The 19,540-nt window shown below is 40.2% G+C and overlaps 1 protein-coding gene across 10 annotated transcripts in view; it reads right to left on the bottom strand.

Moving 5' to 3' along the window:
- Positions 1-845: 845 nt before the first annotated feature.
- Positions 846-19,540, bottom strand: part of LOC104608114 (uncharacterized) — a 36,124-nt gene continuing 17,429 nt past the window's right edge. For 9 of the 10 annotated variants that reach the window (XM_010274007.3, XM_088891412.1, XM_010274004.2 and 6 more), the window contains 7 exons: positions 4,165-4,253; positions 3,943-4,081; positions 2,954-3,028; positions 2,652-2,773; positions 1,870-1,945; positions 1,683-1,742; positions 846-1,308 (listed from right to left, as the gene is read on the bottom strand). In XM_010274007.3, coding sequence (XP_010272309.1) covers positions 1,180-1,308; positions 1,683-1,742; positions 1,870-1,945; positions 2,652-2,773; positions 2,954-3,028; positions 3,943-4,081; positions 4,165-4,253 — 690 coding nt within the window. In that variant the 3' untranslated portion in view covers positions 846-1,179. The remainder of the gene's footprint in view (positions 1,309-1,682; positions 1,743-1,869; positions 1,946-2,651; positions 2,774-2,953; positions 3,029-3,942; positions 4,082-4,164; positions 4,254-19,540) is intronic. The other variant, XM_088891413.1, reaches the window with a different exon arrangement.

The raw sequence follows: 19,540 nt of genomic DNA, 5'->3' as shown, positions 1-19,540 counted from the left end.
CACCTTCTTTCCCCCTTATCTTTTCTACATTGGCTGAAAATGTAAAAGAAATTTGAAAAAACATTTAATTTCACTCCTTTTTTCACAACTTTGAAAAACTTGTTGAATCTTACAAATTTATAGATGTTTTGGCAAACTTTTACAAGATTTGAGTCTTTAAAAAGGTTAAAAAACTTTTTGAAGGGTTTGGGAAAGAAAGACGGCTTCTAAAATGGGTTTAGAAGCCCTCTTTCGAAAGGAGTTTTATTTGCATTTCTGCCACAGTAAAATCGTATTGTATCGACCGATACGTTACCGTATCGATAGCGCATCGGCCAATATAGTGCCAAAGCGCACTGGTACTCAACGATATGGGCACGACACAGGGTGCATCGCCAGTTCAGGAGGTGGCGATGCCAAAAACTTGCTAGAACGATACGGGCCGATATGTGACGAAATTTTGAACCTTGCTCCTCGATACGCCCCTACAAAGGGTGCATCGCCAGTTCAGGAGGTGGAGGAGCCTTAAACCAGTCCTGAACCAATTTTGAAAAAAAAAATTAAAAAGTATCGATATCGCCCGATACACCCCTACCGGCGCATCGGCGTGATATTTTGAACCTTGAGAACATGCTTGTCATTTTAAAAACTAATACGACGAAGTTCATGCATGATCAATCTCCTCTTCAACTCCCAAAAGTTGTTTTGTAAAGCAGTTTAAGATTAAAAACTGCTATACCATAATACCCTTTATGGTGACTATTCCATTTTAAACTTCAAGGCAAGAGACACTAAGAACTACCTCACAGGCAATAGAGCAACAATGCCAAAGATCTAAAATTTGATTGGACAGGGACAACCATGAATTGAACTTACAGAAATTTTCATTTGCATTTTCCTCCCTAATAGATTTGGTGTACACAAGAAAACAAAATGAACATGCCAACCAACAAAGCAGTTGATCCTATCAGTTTCAACATCATAGATATTTGTGAATAGAAAGTTCTATGGGATTCAATCAATTTACAACATTTGGATTCCCATTGGATAAGAAGCTTCAGTCAGCTTGCTTTTTTTTCCCTTTCTGTTTCTTTTTCTCCCTCTAAACATTTACACAGTAAGCAGAAAGAGGCGAATGCACAGATCAATACACCCAGAGTAGATACATGGTAAGAATATGCAAGTGTATGTATATATCCTTTACTGCCTCTTTGCTAATGTCCTCTTCATTCCTCTGATGATCTTCACAAACCACATCAAGTTCATGATAGCTAGCACAGAGGGCACCACAATGACCAATATACGGCCATGTGTATGCAACTGTTTGACCTGTCATTTAAGAAATCAACAAGATGCATGTAACCAGATTGGCTTAGTGACAAAAACTGATGCTTTCATATTTGTCTTGCAATGGCAAAAAAGTCTTGCCACATGCAATTAATTTAAAATTAGCTTTTGACGTCTTCAAAGTTCTCTTAACAGACCGAGCATGTCTACCATAAAAAATTACCTAATATAAGAAAAAGAATTAGGCAGTTTGAAATGTACTACATTACATATGCTTTCATATGTAATCTATTAAATTCTATGAAATCCCTTCATAAAGCGAAGCTTGATAAGTCATCTTAGTTCTAGTACCGGACAGGCTCCTAGACTTTTAGTTTGTTATTTAGAGAGAGAGAGAATTTGTGGATGTTAGGTACCTGATCATAGTGCAAGTAAACATGGTAGAATAGGTAGATGAAGAGAAATATCCGTGCAACCTGCATGCCACTGATTCGTCTCAGAAAGCATCTAGAAGGAGCAAAAAGTGCAGGGCATATCTCATCTATGTACTGTATCCCTTCGCTTATGTAAATTTTATAAGATAAACTACAATATTTAACTTACCAACCACACAAAAAACATTGCAACCCCATTAATGAGATAAATATTGGACTTCTTCAGTCCAGCAGTATCCAGATACCTTCACAAATCCACACACCCAAATCAGTAAAACTAAAGCCTACTCAGAGATGTGTTGCATGTCTATTTTTTCTATGGAATCCCTAATTGGATCAACTAGAAACTTCCCTAAACAACCCCACTTATTTCTACCAAGTCAGGGATCTTATAGCCAATCTAAACCATCTATTATCAAATAGGGGATCCATTGGATTGATCACATCTTGAAACCCAGTCCATATCACCCTTGTTGAGTTTTCCCTATCAGTAATGATTATCCATTCCTTAAATCTTTTACTATGGGAGGTCTCCTAATGAAGTAAGGAGAGGAGCAGAGATACAGGGACTCCTTTTGAACTATATAATTGTCACATGGAAGAATCATAGGTAATTTAGCCTAGGAGAGTTCACTAAACAACCTGGGTAAGAAACCTGTAGGCTTTGAATATAAAAAGTTGTCATAAAATAGAATCTACTTTGAATTGAATACATTACAAGGTATTTTAGGGCCAAATCTTTTTCATGAACAAAGGTGGGACGAGTAATGGATAAATTCCTCCTGAACTCTAAACCTAGTTGCCACATGGAAGATTCCAAGTTCATTTAGGGAAGCACGCTAGATGACCCAATTAGCAAACCATTCCCTTTATATATTTGAAAAAACATCAGAATTTATAAGATGAGAAACATGAAAACTCAGGAATCTTGCATGTATTCATCCAAATTACCATCTCAAATTGATTCCAGGAGTTGTCATCTCGGAAATGAGAACCATGTAAGTGTAAAGCTGCCCCTCCCCGGACAACATAGAGTATGCTACTGCAACTACAGATAGAAGATGATGGACAACCTGAAAACACGAATGCTATCACTTTGCAGGTCATGCACAATTTCAATGTCAAGCATTTGGTACTTGGAAAACTTCAATTATTTACTTTCTTTGTTCCATTTTTACCTTGTCACCATCTGATGTGAAAGGGAAAAGATATCTTAAAGTCAACAAGCTACCCTTCAGTTAACATGAACTTACATATTCTGTTCCACCAAGGGAAGGATATAGCCAAAGTATCATTCCAAGGTCTGCAATGAAGTAACCAACAGAAATCTGCCAAAAAGTCACTGTTGTAATAAATGCTGGAGTTCTTGCATGATATAAAATGACAAGGCCAATACAAAATAGAACATGGTCAAAAAAATAAAAACAAAATCAGTGCTGAAAGCAGAATGGTGAAAAGGTTCCACGTTTAAAAATGACCCATTCAGCAGTTCTATAACCCTGCTACATATTTGTTTGCTGAATGATGAAGCCTATGTATTGGCATGATTATTTTACACCTAAAGTTTTATCTTTCACCACCAACATCCCTGGATTCTGCTTTCAAGTTTGGAATCTTTTCTGCAATATGCTTTCAGTGTATATTTTAGCAGTTACTAAAGATCACCTAACACATAATGACATAATACAACACAAAAATAAGCATTTAGAAATGGTAATAAGCAATATTGAAAAGGAATGTAACTTTTAACTTATATCAGATAAGAACATATTACTTCGACCAAAAAAAAGCTAAGAACATATTACAAGAACCTTGTAAGTTCTCTTAGGACGAATATCAATTAGAAGTAAATACATTTACATGCATACATGAACTTCAATTCTCACCCCTGTCCTGCTCCTTTAAGAATGCATACATGTTCATCATATCATACCCCAAAAGAAAAAAGTTCAACAAAGTTAGAAAAACATGCAGGACATCCAACCATGCTTCATTTATTTCTAAACAATGCCATAAATCCCTTTCTGGCACCACCTTCAAAGATGCTATAAAGGTGACAAGTTATAAAGGTATTTGGTTCCTAATTTCTTATTACAGGTTTGGATTACACTGACAAGTTGTTTGGAGACACTCAGCATGTCAAATTGCATTTATTTGCTTAGAAAAACACGCAAATAGAAAAGTGCAATATTATCAGATACATTAAAATCAGGCCAGAATTCTATCTAAAAAAAGTCCTTACCCCCAATGCAAAAGTAGACAATGGCGAACTTCGGAATGTAACAAGGCCAGAAAAGTAATGGTCAGAAAAGAGATCAGAGAAGAACACTAGGTATAATGACATAGCTGTAATAAATATGGCATGAATAGTAGAGATACCCCTGCATGAACAATTAAAACAGAAATAAGAAATAGGATGAACACTAGAAGAAACTAATTGAAAATAGCAGTGATATATGCTTACCGATTGTTCCACTCAATCTGTTGGATTCTTGTAAGGTTGGAATATTTCTTGAAGTAAAATGAACTGATCAATTGGGTGAAATCATAGGCCTGGGATGGTGGGACCAAAGAAAGAAAATAGAAAGGCAAGTATTAAGAACACTAAAAGGAATAAAGTGAAGCCCATATATTTTTAGAGGAAAATGAGAAATAAATTTGAATTTCTTTCTTTTTTGATAATTAAGATGAAAAATCACTAAAGAACTTGCATGATTTGGTGAGAAAAAGATGACCAAGATGCAAGTTGTATTTGAATTTGACTAATCAGATTGAGCATACTGAAATTAGATATTGGTAACAGTGTTTTCCTAAAGAAATACCTAAACATGATTTTCCTACAATTTATAACCTACAACTTTTTAATGGAAACATATAATTGTATATACATGTAGTTAAATTATGTATGCATGCATTAATCATAACCACACATCTTTATATACATTGTAAAACAAACTTGTTAAGGTGACATCTAGGCAATAAGGCACTTTGGAGTGGTTGCCTTACTTAGACATCTCAAATTATACAAATATGGTTGATGCAGACGCTTTAGGCAGGCCAGTAGCACACAGACACGCGGCTGAGGGCGGTGCGCAATGCGGGACCAATGGCACGACCACACGTGGCGACCTCAGAGTGTCGCGCTCCCAGGGCCAGATCACATCCAGACCATCCGCATCCGTCTACCTCCAGGCGGTCTCAAGTATAAATAGGAGCTAACCCCCCTCAAGGTAAGCATCTGAAATCTGGGCTGGAAACCTGCTACTCCAAGCTCTCCAACTTTTTGGCGACCTCGTCTGAGCTACTCAACTCAAGCCTCGTCCGCCCTCTTTGCCACACTCCTACTAACTTGACCGTCGGAGTCCCAGCCTCGGGCATCAGCCTAGGGTCTCTAATGTTCCCTTCCCTACAGAACGGACTCCATTGGTCCTCAGCCTCAGCACCCCTCGAACTCCACCAGTCCTCGGCCTCAGCACCCCTCGAACTCCGTTGGTCCTCGGCCTTAGCACTCCTTGGACTCCATTGGTCCTCAGCCTCAGCAGCCCTCAGACTCTTCCATCTGCCAGCTCATCCTGGAAGAGAAGCTACAGAGTTGTCCTCAGCCCATTCTTTGCATCAACAATGGTAATTGCCTAGTTCAAAAGGCAACCACCTAAGAGACAATATGACACCTAATGCCATTGGTTTTAACAAAATGGCATGGATTCTTCATATTAAGGAAGTGGCAAGAAAGGAGAATCCTGACATAGTCATCCTTCAGGAAACCAAGTTGCCAATTTGATAGAAGATGGGTAAGAAGTGTGTGGAAAGCTAGGGGAGTAAATTGGACAATGGTGCCATCTTGGGAGTCTTTAGAGGGCAATGGTAACTTTATGGAAAGAGGAGATTGATGGAAGTGAAGAACTTGTAGGTAAATTTATGATATCTATAAAGTTCCAACAAGCGGAGGAAGGTTTTGAGTGGATACTAACAAATCCATATGACTCGAACAGGTATAGAGAAAGGAATGAAATGTGGGATGGATTGAGTGACATACGAGGTTTGTGGGAGGGGCTCTGGTGCATTGGTGGAGATTTCAATGTAATCAGGTTCATTGAAGAAACAAATAACAGGAGACAAGGTATCAATCACCACAAGCATGAGAAAATTTAATCATTTCATAAATACCTTTAATGTCAAGGATTTACCCCTTCTACATAATAATTTTACCTGGTCCAACCTCCAAGCTAGTCCAATTTGCTCTAGATTAGACAGATTTCTTTTTACAGTGGACTCGGAAGAGCACTGGGGTGGTCTAGTATCTAGAGCATTGCCTAGACTAACTTCGGACCATTGGCCTATCTCTATCTCTAAGGAGGATCTTGGTGGTCGAGGGCCTGCCCCCTTTTGCTTTGAAGACATGTGGCCATGTCATCCGGGTTTTATTCAAAAGATTAGAGATTGGTGGGGGGAGAACAACCCAAGGGTAGAATGGAAAGGTATAAGATTTCATAGGAAGCTACAAGACTTAAAATCCAAGATTAAGGAATGGAATATTTTTGAGTTTGGGAGAATTGAGGAGAGGAAGTAGTCTTTGATCAACCAAACTGAAGAGTTAGATAAGAAAGAGGAGGGGAACAATTTTGAGGAAGGAGATAAGGAAATGAGATGGTCACTGAGGAAACAACTAAAGGGTGGGAGATAAGTTGGAGGCAGAAATCAAGGCATCAATGGATCAAGGAGGGTGATAGGAACACTAAATTTTTCCATGTGATGGCAATAGAAAGAAAAAGGAGGAATTTCACTTCCAAGTTAGAGGTGAATGGGGTACCTTTGACACACCAAAATGAAATAGCTAGAGCTTTTAAAGAACATTTTAGATCAATTTATAGAAAACCCTTAAATGAAAGAGTGTGGCTTGAGGGGCTTGAGTCGCCTAGGATTCCAAAGGAAACTAAGAGATGGATGGAGAGAAAGTTTGAGATGGAGGAAATTAGAGAGGCAGTATTCACTATGAACATATGTAAAGCCCCTAGACCGGATGGGTTTACGAATGCCTTTCTATCAGGATTGTTGGGATATTCTAAAAGAAGAGGTAGTGGAAGTGTTTGATGAATTCTTTGAAAGGGGAGTAATCAATCCCAGACTAAATTCCACCTTCATTGCCCTAATACCTAAGAAAAGTGATGCTACTCATCCTCGTGATTTTAGACCCATAAGCTTGGTGAACAGTCTTTACAAAATTATAGCTAAGGTTTGCCTTTGAGGATTAAGGCTGCCCTTCCCGATATTATCTCTCCAAATCAGGGTGTTTTTGTTCAGGGTAGAAAAATAACTGATCAAATTCTAATTGCGAATGAATGTGTGGAGGATTATAGAAGAGAAGGAAAGAAAGGATTTGTCTGTAAATTGGATTTTGAGAAAGCTTATGATATGGTGGATTGGCCATTCCTATTGGAAATCTTAAGAATTTTTTATTTTGGAGAGAGATGGCGCAAGTGGATACGAGGGTGTTTTAAGGACCTATCATTACTCCCTGTTGGTGAATGGAACAGTGGTAGATTTGTTTCCAACCGAATTAGGCAAGGAGACCCTATGTCTCCCTTCTTTTTTACCCTTATTGCTGAATTTCTTGGAAAGTTAATTTCTAGGGCAGATTCACAAGGCTTAGTGAGGGGTTGGAAATTTGGACAATGAGATTCCCAATTACACATTTACAATTTGCCAATGACACTTTATTATTCTGTGAAGAAGAAAATAGAACTTGGGTCAGAAACCTTAAGTTGACAATCCAACTTTTTGAGCTTATCTCCAATCTAAAGGTGAATTTGACAAAAGTTGTATAGTGGGTCAATATGGAAAGTAGAAAAGTTCAGAACATTTGTTTTGATATAAAAACTGTGAAAGAAAGAAGAAAAGAAAGAGTAGAGAAGGTTTATGTAGAGAAAGAAAGAGGAAAGAGATTGAAGAGAGTGGAAGAAGACAAAATTAGGTTTTGGCCTTCCCTTTTATTAACTTATATACTCAAATAAAAACAGAGTACAAAGACAAGTATGCCTTTAGTAAGTTGGCTACTTGTAAGATGAGGAAGGAAGATTGAGTTGGAGGGAAGGTGAGGAAGGAAGAGGGGAGGGGCTAGTGGAGAGGAGGGAAAGGTTTGAGGGTAGAGATGGATGGAAAGGAACAGGGAAGGAGGGAAGTAATAGGAAAGGGAGGTTGGATGGAGAGGAAAGAACAAAGGTGGGACCAGGGGAGAGGAAGAACGAGCAGATGGGCAGAGATGGAGGGGTTTCTGTAGGAAGGGTAGGGGTGGAGGACTCGGTGAGAGAAGACTTGCTAGCTGAATTTATAGAGAAGTTGGGTTGTAGGTTGGAAGATTTGAATGTGTTGAAAGAAAGTTTACAGAAGAGGAAGAAGGAGATCAGAATAAAGAAGAGAAGATTGAGTGAAGTAGAGAGATTGAAGAGAGATGTAGGAGACAACAATCTCGGGGTAAAAGGAGATAGGAGGAAAGGGGGAAAGTAGTGGAAGGTGGCAAGGGGTTTAAATAAGAAGTGGAATGAAGATCCTCAGTTGGAATGTGAGGGGAATTGGGAGTGCAAGGAAGAGAGCGACAATAAAAGAGGTAATAAAACGGTTTGACCCAGACATTGTGCTGTTGCAAGAGTTTAAGAGAATGGAGTTTAATAACATTTGGGCACGGAGTGTTTAGAAAGCCAGGGGGGTCAGTTGGGTGGCTGCTCCCTCTTGGGGTGCATCTGGGGGGATTGTAACAATGTGGAAGAGGGATGTGGTTGAAGGCCTGGAGGAGTTGATCGGAAAGTTCTCGGTTTCCGTGAAGTTTAAGCAGCTTGAGGGTGATTTTACGTGGGTTCTCACAAATGTTTACGGACCGAATGACTACAAGAAAGAGAAAGGAGTTGTGGGAGGAATTGGCGGATGTTAGAGGGTTGTGGGTTGGGCCCTGGTGCACGGGTGGGGACTTCAATGTGATTAGATTCTCGGAGGAATCCAATAAAGTTAACCAGAGAGTGACAAAAAGTATGAGAAAGTTTAACAGCTTTGTGGATGACTTTGAGCTTAAAGAGATCCCCCTAGCTCATAAGACATTTACTTGGTCAAATCTCCAATCTAGACCCATTTGTTCTAAATTGGATAGATTCATGTTCTCTCTGGATTGGGAAGCCCATTGGGGAACCTTGGCTTCTAGAGCTCTTCCAAGGGTGACCTCCGATCATTGGCCCATAGTGTTATGTAAGGAGGAAAGAAAGCGTGGAGGTCCTACTCCCTTTAGATTTGAAAATATGTGGTTACTCCACCCAAGGTTTAACAACAAAGTGAGGGAGTGGTGGTTTGAGTATAACCCTTTGGTGGAATGGGAGGGGATGAAATTCCATAAGAAACTTCAATTTTTGAAAGCAAAAATCAAGGAGTGGAATTTGGTGGAGTTTGGTAGGATAGAAAAAAGAAAGGGAGATCTGCTGGATAAGATTGAAAGCCTTGACTTTAAAGAAGAAAGGGGAGAAATTGGAGAAGAAGACATTGAGCTCAAGAGAGATTTAAGAAGACAGTTAGAGGATTGCCTGCACAAGGAGGAAATTAGTTGGAGGCAAAAATCTCGATGTAAATGGGTGCAAGAGGGGGACAGAAACACTAGGTTTTTCCACTCTCTAGCAGAAGGTAGGAGAAGGAAGAACCTGATCTCCAAATTGGTAGTAGATGGAGTTGAGCTAGTGCATCAAGAGGAGATTGCCGGGGCTTGTGTGGAGCACTTCAAATCTATCCTAAGAAGGCCTGTGTGTAGAAGGGTGTGGGTAGAAGGTTTGGACTGGCCAGATGTAGGGGTGGAGAACAGGAGAAGGTTGGAGAGAAGCTTTAGTTTAGAAGAGATCAAGGAGGCTGTTTTTTCTATGGATAGAACAAAAGCCTCGGGGCCAGATGGGTTCACTATGGGTTTTTATTAGGAATGTTGGGACATTTTGAAAGATGATCTTTTGCAGGTATTTGACGAGTTTTACAAGAGAGGAATTGTCAATCCGGGTGTGAATTCCACATTTATAGCCTTAATTCCAAAAAAGAAAGATGCTTCCCACCCAAAGGATTTTAGGCCAATTAGCTTGGTTAATAGCTTGTATAAGATCATTGCAAAAGTGTTGTCTTTAAGGCTGAAGAAGGTTTTGCCAGATATTGTTGCACACTACCAAGGAGCTTTTGTGAATGGAAGACAAATCACTGATCAGATTTTAATTGCTAATGAGAGTGTGGAGAACTTTAAGAGGGATAAGAAGAAGGGAGTGGTTTGTAAGTTGGACTTGGAAAAGGCTTATGACTTGGTGGACTGGGAATTTTTGAGGAAAGTTTTGACTAAACTCGGGTTCGGGGCTAGATGGTGTAAGTGGATCATGGGTTGTGTCCGGAATTGTCATTACTCAGTGCTAGTGAATGGGACAGTGGTAGACTTCTTTCCAGCCAGTAGGGGTATAAGACAAGGAGACCCCCTTTCTCCTTTCTTGTTCATTCTAATTGTGGAGGTTTTGGGGAAATTGATTTACAAAGCAAATTCTAAGGGGCTAATTAGAGGCTGGAGAGTTGGGAGGGCGGAAACCCCTCTTACTCACTTACAGTTTGCTGACGACATGATTTTGTTTTGTGAAGGCGGTAATGTGAGCTTTATTAGGAATTTAAAGTCGGTGATACAACTGTTTGAGCAAATATCCAACTTGAAAGTTAACCTTGGGAAAAGTTGTGTTGTGGGGGTGAATTTGGAGGAGGGAGAGATCAGGGAGAGTGCTGAAGTATTGGGGTGTGAAGTCTCGGGTTGGCCTTTGAACTACTTAGGGTTGCCTTTAGGGGATAATCCCATGAGAGAGAGCTTTTGGAACCCGGTGGTGGAAAGGTTCGAAAAAAGACGGGTGTCATGGAAAAAGAACTACCTCTCTCTTGGTGGGAGAATTACTCTTATTAAGGCCACGCTTGCTAATTTACCTATCTTTTTCCTGTCGGTGTTTAAAATCCCAGTGAAGGTTGCTTATAGATTGGAAAAGTTAATGAGAGATTTCCTGTGGGAACCGGGAAAGGAAAAGAGGGATCATAGAGTGAGCTGGGAGATAGTTTGTAAGAGTAAGACATGTGGTGGCTTGGGGCTTGGGAATATTAGGAGAAGGAATATGACTCTGTTGGGAAAGTGGTTGTGGAGATCCCCAGTGGAGAAGGAGAAGCTTTGGGCTAGAATAGTGGCAAGTATTCATGGGCTGGAGCATAATGGATGGGACGCTGGAATCAGAGCTAGGACCACAAGCAATTCTCCTTGGAAAGCCATTCATGACCTACTTCCAGTTTTCTCCCCTAATATCAGGTATGATTTGAATTCCGGTAACTCCATAAAATTTTGGGAACAAACCTGGGTGGGAAGTGCCCCTCTAAAAGATCAGTTTCCTTCTTTGTTTGCTCTTTCTTATTTGAAAAATGAGCCAATCTCGTCTTTTACCACCCCGTCCTCTTCCATTTCTGGGATTGGGTGGAACTTGGGTCTAAGAAGGGATTTGAGGGACTCAGACTTTGACACTATTTTGAGCCTTATTGCAACTCTTGATAACGTTGTCTTAGACCCCACTAGGGCAGACTCTAGAATTTGGACACCTTCTCCTAATGGCATTTTTACTTGTGCTTCTTTCTTCAAAGTCTTAAGTCAGTCCACCAGTCCTACCTTCCCTCCTTTTCCTGTTGATGAGGTTTGGTGCAGAGCAATACCTCCTAGGGTTGGTAGTTTTTGTTGGAAAGCCTATCTGGAAAGAATCAACACTGGTGATTTACTCCAAAAGAAGAGACCCAATACTTGTTTGTCACCTCAGTGGTGTGTTCTCTGTAAAGCAGATGGGGAGACTGGTCTTCACCTACTGGTGTCTTGCCATTTTGCGAGGTCAATTTGGGAATGGGCTTTGTCCCTATTTGGTTGTTGCTGGAACCCCCCATCAGACTTGCAAGGCCTCTTTTCCCCTTCTTTTTTCAGGTGGCGGATAAAAAGGGGAAGGACAATGTGGAGAGGACTAAGGGCTACAGTATGTTGGACACTTTGAGAAGAAAGAAACTCTAGGATATTCTCAGAAGCTCAGAGAGGAGTAGCAAATCTGAGGGCTATCATTCATATTAGGGCGGTACAGTGGCTGAAATCTTTGGAGCTTTTCACAGATTACACTATGGATGACATGTTGAGGAAGTGGGGTAAAATTGCAAGTTGCACACAAACTAAGTCAGTAATGAGTGTGGCTTGGACCCCTCCACCTAGTGGATTCGTGAAACTAAACTTTGATGGGTGTAGCAGGGGAAATCCGGGACAATCGGGGATTGGGGGTGTTTTTAGGGATGGAAATGGGGTCATTTCTGCCATGTTCTCAGGCCCAATTGGAGTGGGTGACTCCCTTAGAGCTGAGATCATTGCAGTTATGGAAGGAGTCCAAAAAGCTAAGGAGTTGAACATCAGGAAACTCTTAATTGAAGGGGATTCAGAGGTGGTGATAGGGTGGCTGCTTAAAGATAACAATGGCTTATGGAGGTACAATAATGAGAGGAGGAAATTCAAGTGGCTGGTGCGGGAGATGGAAGTTAAGATACGTTGGGTTAAAAGATCGGCTAATTCCCTAGCTGACGATTTAGCTAAACAAGGGGCAGAAAGGGATTCATTTTTTTGGGCCAAGCTGTAACTTTAGTGTGTTTTCTTTCTTTTCTCTTTCTTTTTTCCTTTTCTTAAGGTTCTTTGTTGCTCTTGGAAGATAAGCATGTTTGTCTTCCTTTTGTAAATCTTCTATTGATGAATTAATGAAAGTGTTATTGATCAAAAAAAAAAAGAACTAAATAAACACTCTTAACTTAAAACAAAAAGTAATGGGCATTGGGCCCAAAAACTCCCTAACTATGCTATGTAAATAAAAACAAGTGATATCAGCCCAAAACTCAACACTCACCTCAAGTTGGAAATAGATGTCACACATTCCCAACTTGCGTAGATCATGCTCCAGCTTGTTTCTTGCAACACCTTTTGTAAGAACATCAACAAATGTCATCCTTTCCCTTATAAAGTGTATATCCACGTCTATATGCTTCGCCCTATCATGCTGAACTGAGTTGTGAGCAATGTTAATTGCTACTTGATTGTCACAGTATAGCATCATAGGTTCTTGGGCCTCAACTCCAATCTCCCCTAACAAGGAACGGACCCAGAAGAGATCTAAAACACCATGTGCCATGGTTCTGTATTCGGCTTCTGCTCTTGACCTTGTCACAACTATTTTTTTCTTACTCTTCCATGAAATTAGATTACCCCCAACAAGAGTGCAAACTTCTAATATAGATCTCATGTCATCTAGACACCCTGCCCAATCAACATCTGTGTAAGCCTCTAACTTCAACTGTATATGGTCAACAAACGATATGCCTCTACCTGGGTATCCCTTCAAATAGGAAAGTATCCTGTCAATAGCCTCTCAATGCTGAACTCGCAGGGCATGCATGTATTGACTCACTACACTCACTGCATAAGAGATGTCTGGTCGTGTCATACATAAGTATAGCAACTGGCACACTAGTCTTTGATATCTTCCAACATCCTCCACCAGTTCACCTTTTGAAGCATTTATCATGTGGTTCTGATCAATAGGTGTATCAGTTGCCCTTACCCCAAGTTTTCCTGTCTCCTGTAGTAGATCCATAACATACTTCCTCTGTGAGATGAAGATTCCATGCTTAAACCTTGCCACCTCAATGCCCAAAAAGTACTTCAACTCCCTAAGATCCTTAATCTCAAACTCTTTGTGCAGGTTCTTCTTCAATGTATCAATCTCACTCAAATCATTTCTTGTTACTACAATGTCAACCACATATACTATCAAAACTGACACCAGTGACCCCCTCCTCTTCACAAAAAGAGTATGATCAAATTGAGTTTGAATATATCCAATACAACCAATGCACTTTTAAACCTGTCAAACCAAGCTCTAGGTGATTGCTTCAAACCATATAGAGACTTCTTCAATCTACATACCTTTTCTTTATCCACATCATTATAAAAGCCAGCTAGAAGGTCCATGTACACCTCCTCTTGCAAGTCCCTACTAAGAAAAACATTCTTCACATCTAGTTGGAAGAGTGGCCAAGAGTATGTGGCTACTGGTGATAGAAGAATCCGGATTGAGCTCATCTTTGCCATTGGTGCAAAAGTCTCCAAGTAATCTATGTCGTAAGTCTAAGTGTACCCTTTTGCAACCAGCCTCGCCTTGTACCTTTCTGTACTCCCATCAGCCTTGTATGTCACTGTATAAATCCATCTACATCCAACTGTCTCCTTGCCATCAGGTAAATCCACAATCCCCCATGTCTGATTTTTAATCAATGCTTTCATTTCCTCCTGCATAACTGTCTTCCACTCAGGTTTGGAGAGACCTCACTAATACTCCTCGGTATAGACACAGAGTCGAGGGAGAAAAGGAAGGCCCGATATGAAGGGGATAATCCACTATAGAAAAGATAGTGTGAGATGCAATGAACAGTACACTTCACCTTCCCTTTTCGGAGTGCAATAGGGAGATCTACGTCATCTACAATGGTGTTAGGAGCAAGGATAGTAGTGTCAATAGGAACTAAACCATCAGAGAAAACAAGAGGCATACCTAGGTCTATGTCAGTTGAACATGGAATCTTCGATAAGCCGATAAGGAGTAAAGTGGGTTCCTCTACTGTGGAATCAACCTCCTTGTACTGTTGTAGGCACTATCGTGTAAAACACTGAGAGACAGGACGCAATGGAGGTGGCAAAGTGGGTGGAGTAGGTGGGTCAAACACTGGACTACTCTCCTTGAGAGAAACCCCCCGAGAAAAAAGGTGTGGACTCAAAAAAAGTGACACCCATAGTAACATACCGACTTTCGAAGACTGGATCATAACAACAATACCCCTTCTGATTTCCTACATACCCAAGGAAGACACACTTCTTCGCCTTAGGGTCTAGTTTTAAGTGATGAGGACCAAGAACATGGACAAAGCATACACATCCAAAAACCCTTAAAGGAATATGAAACATCTCCCTCTCAAGAAAAAGAATGTTGAACGGAGTGACATCCAAGAACACGAGAAGACAACGGTTAATCAAGAAAACTACTATAAGAACTGCATCACCCCAAAAAAGAACTAGAACTATAGAACTCAACATCATGTTTCTTGTTACTTCCACAATATGTTTATTCTTCATTTCTACTATACCATTCTATTGTGGAGTGTATATACAACTGCTCTGAAGGACTACTTTATGCTCCAATAGGTATGATGCCAAGTTCTTTTTTCAAAGTATTACCTGGCATTATCTTATTTAAACACTTTCACTCATGCCCCAAACTACATCAACACCACCTGATGGAACTGTCGAACTAAAGACGGTACATAATCACGAGATTTCATCTAATATATCCAAGAGTATCGAGAACAATCATCCACGAACAGAAGAAAAATACTAATAGCAACCCATAAAGGAAATATGGTATGGCCCTTACACATTAATATGAACAATATCAAAAACAGAAGAGCATCTTTTATTACTTGCTTTAAAGGAATGTCTACAATACTTTCCAAGTTGACAACCCTCACACTTCAAGCTAGACAAACTAACAAACTCAAACAATTTTGGAAACAAAAAACACAAAGAAGAAAAAGACAAATGCCCTAACCGATTATGCGAAAGCATAATCTGACCCATTGACTCTAACTCAATGTTCCCACTGACATGACGGCTCTAATGACTGGGAAGCACATCAAGAAGATAGATTCCATTCGCCTCACGACCACTCCCCATTGTCCTCTTTGATTCCAACTCCTGCAAAACACAATGATCAGGAAAAAAATCACTAAACAGTTCAAATTCTTTGTCAAGCTACTAACAGATAAAAGATTAGTGCTTAGTCTAGGAACATGAAGGACAGAAGGTAGGGTAATGGTATTGGTTATCTTGACAGACCCTTTCCCAGCAATGGGAACATTTGATCAATCAGCTGTGGAAACTATATCTCTGCCAAAGCAGAGGTGATATGAGGAGAAAATGGCGGAGATGTTGGTCATATGTTCTAAGGCTCCTAAGTCTATAATCTAGGGAGGTCCCCCCTTACCTGTAGTGGATACATAATTTGTAGTGACATGAACTACCTGTATGTGCAAACAAAGTAGAATGGCAACCTCTTGATCCACCTACACCTTGTTGTCCACTTGATAAGGAGTTGGAACTGGTTGCATAGTTGTCAAGGCAACGCCTAGGCAACTAGGAACTTTTCAAAGAGCGCCTTGCCCAAATGCCAACTATCTTAGGTGCAAGCTTAGTGGGCTGAAGCAAACATATATTATATAAATATTTATTAAACAAAAAATATATAATATATAATATTTTATTGGTTGTTTTATTTTTTATAATAGAACCTATTGCATGTTATTATCAAGGTTTTAAAAATTGACCCAGAAACAAAACTGTTCTGGCCACTAGTTTCTAGGTCAGCGGTTCGACCATCCGGGTCAAACGATTCGAACGGTTTGAGCATCTTACCCATTAGATTGGAATATTAGGGTAAGATGCATTAATGCATACTATATAAGAGGAAATAAGGGTTGAAACTTGAAAGTTATCGGCTGAACTGAAAGAGCTTAGAAGAAGAAGAAGAAGAAGAGGAGGAGGAGGAGGACTTGCAAGCTTGCAGTGGCGACAATGACGGCGATGGCGACAGCGACGGCAATGGCGATGGCGAACTACAATGGCAACAACGGCGGTGTTCTCAGTCTCAGATCTCTCTCTTTCTCACCTTCTCACGCGAGAAAGACAAATCTAAGATTTCTCAGTCTCAGATCTAAGACTTCTCAATCTCAAAGATTTCTCAGATCTGAGATCTAAGCAACAAACCATTCTCCGGGTCGAACTGTTTATCGGTCAAACCATCCAAGTCAATGGTCCATTGACTCATTCAACAGTTTTTGACCAAATGGCGGGTTTGGGTTAAAACAGAACCGGTCGCCTGAACGGTTTCCGGTCCAAACGGTCCGACCATCCGGGTCAACGATGGTTTGAAAACATTGGTTTTCATGCTTTTGTTTTGAGGAAAGTAAAAAAAAAATGTTAATCTTCGAAGGTGTCACATTGACAATAGAATCGAAGTATCAAACAGAGGAACATGAGAGAACAACAGCCTCCATCGTTCCCACACAGTCCTCTAAAGTCAAGGTGAGTTAATCAGTTCTTCTCTATTTCCTAGTTTAAAACAGTGGTTACGCCCCATTTTCTCCTCTTCCTTTTTGTATCTTTTCTCCAAGTTTTTTGAATCATTTTCTTGGACTAAAATAGGGACTCTACCTCCTCCTTTTGTTCTTAAATTTCCTGCATGTTTTCAGCTTTTTTTTCTCATTATTGGTGTCTGAAACAGGGGCTCCACCCCTTCTTTTATTCTTCATATTCTTCTTTTATTTTTGTATATTTTTCACCAGCTTTTCTGGGTCTAGAACAGGGGCTTTGCCCCCTTCTTTTGTTCTTAATTTCTTCCATTTTTTTATCGTTTTTTGTTCTCAACATTGGTTTCTGAAACAAGGCTCCATCCCTTCTTTTCTTCTTCATAATTCTTCTTTTGTTTTAATATTTTTTTCACCAGATTTTCTGGGTCTAGAACAAGGGCTCCGCCCCCTACTTTTCCTTTTCACTTTCTTCTTTTATTTTAGTATTTGTTCCCCATGTATTGTTGATCTAAAATAGGGGCTCTGCACCCTTCAGTTCTTTCAAGTTCTAACTTTTAACTTGTAAGTTGCAACTCTAATATATTGTTTTGCCTACTTGAAGCAACACTGCAAGAAATACAAGCACAAAAGTAAGTGCAGAATACATAAAACCAATAAAAACTAGTTCAAAAGGGATAGAAATCCATGGCAAGCCTTAGTTTTAAATTACATCGCCTAGGCGAGGGCTAGGCGCCTAGGCACCCCATGGTCGCCTAGCCTCACCTTGGCGCCTTGAAAACTATGACAGGTTGTATCCCTCTGATTCAAAAACTGCCCATATCTCTCCAATTCAGCCCTCATTGCAGCTACTGCAACAAACTCTAGAGAAGTTGTAGTAGGTGGTCCTGATAAATCACTAGTCATTGCCATATTCACATTTCCCTTCTTGTTTCTGAGTCAGCTCGATACAAGGTGTGGGTAAAGCTTCCAGCAGGTATCTCTGGTATGTTTAGGTTTCTTACAATAGTCGCAGATCAAATCCTTCTTGTCCTCGTTCCTCGATTCATTTCCACCCTTATCCCCACTCAGCTTAGGCTTCACTGTACTAACCATAGCTGACTACTCAAGGCCTGGGTTCCTCATCATCACATTCTTTCTGATTTTGGTGTTAAACCCTAGACCAGTTATAAGGGATTACAAATCCACCAAAAAATCCAAAAATTGGGCTTACCTGAAGTCCTCGATCAGCCCTTTACCTCATCATGAAGTCGGCCGATCTAGGGCTGCATGATGGAGCAGCTCAAAAAGTCTCTAAACTTGCTCTGGTACCAAGTAAATAAGTTTGGAAGATCTGTTTTGATATAAAAACTGTGAAAGAAAGAAGAAAAGAAAGAGAAGAGCAGGTTTATGTAGAGAAAGAAAGAGGAGAGAGCCTGAAGAGAGTGGGAGAAGCCAAAATTAGGTTTGGCCTTCCCTTTCATTAGCTTATATACTCACAAATAAAAATAGAGTACAAAGACAAGTATGCCCTTAGTAAATCGGCTACTTGTAAAAACGGAATAAACACTCTTAACTTAAAATATAAACTAATGGCCTTGGGCCCAATAACTCCTTAACTATTCTATGTAAATAAAAACAAGTGATATCAGCCCAAAACTCAACATGGAACAAGGGGAAATGTTGCAATATACAAGTATTTTGGGATGCAAAGCGTCACAATAGCCCATGAAATATTTGGGATTACCTTTGGAAGATAATTCAAAAAAGAGTAGTTTTTGGGACCCTGTGGTAGAAAGATTTGATAAGAGACTTGCTGCTTGGAAGAAGAATTATTTGTCCCTAGGAGCAAAGATTACATTAATAAGAGCCACCTTGGCCTATCTGCCTATGTATTTTATGTTCGTCTCCAAGATGCCGGTGAATGTTAGTAGGAAATTGGAGAAAATGATGAGGGACTTCTTGTGGGAACCAGGGGAGAATAAAAAAGGATCATAGGGTGAACTGGGAAATAGTGAGTAAAGGTAAGAGGTTTGGAGGCTTAGGTTTAGGTAACTTACAGAAGAGGAATGAGGCTTTATTAAGGAAGTGGCTTTGGAGACTACCTGGAGAAAAGGATAAGCTTTGGGCTAAAATGGCGGTAGGAATTCATGGGCTTGTGGCTGATGGCTGAGATGATGGATTATTGACTGAAGCAACTAGAGCCTCCACTTGGAAGGCCATTTATGCTGCCCTTCCTTCCTGCCTGCCTTTTGTCGGGTATGACCTTTGTTCGGGTAACCTCATTAAATTTTGGGAACAGGTGTGGGTGGGAGATATCTCTTTGAAAGTTAAATTCCCCTCTATTTTTGCCATGTCAAGATATAAAAACAAACCAATGTCATCTTTCTTGCTTCCTTCCAACTCTTTGAGGGGTGTTGAATGAGATTTGGGTATGAGAAGGGGGGTCAGGGACTCAGAATTGAATGTTGCCATAAATAATAAATTTGCTTCATATCCTCGATGGAGTTTACTTGGACGTCTCAAAACCTGATAGTCGTATCTGGACTCTGCCTCCATCTAGTGTCTACTCTTGTGCCTCATTTTTCAAGGCTATTACTAATCTGTCTAACTCTAAAGGGCCACCTTTTCCTGTT

The sequence above is a fragment of the Nelumbo nucifera genome, chromosome 7, assembly GCF_055504915.1.
Source record: "Nelumbo nucifera cultivar China Antique chromosome 7, China Antique-T2T, whole genome shotgun sequence".
Lineage (NCBI taxonomy): Eukaryota > Viridiplantae > Streptophyta > Magnoliopsida > Proteales > Nelumbonaceae > Nelumbo > Nelumbo nucifera.
The sequence above is the reverse complement of the archived record's forward strand: the minus strand, read 5'-3'. Positions and strand labels throughout refer to the sequence as shown.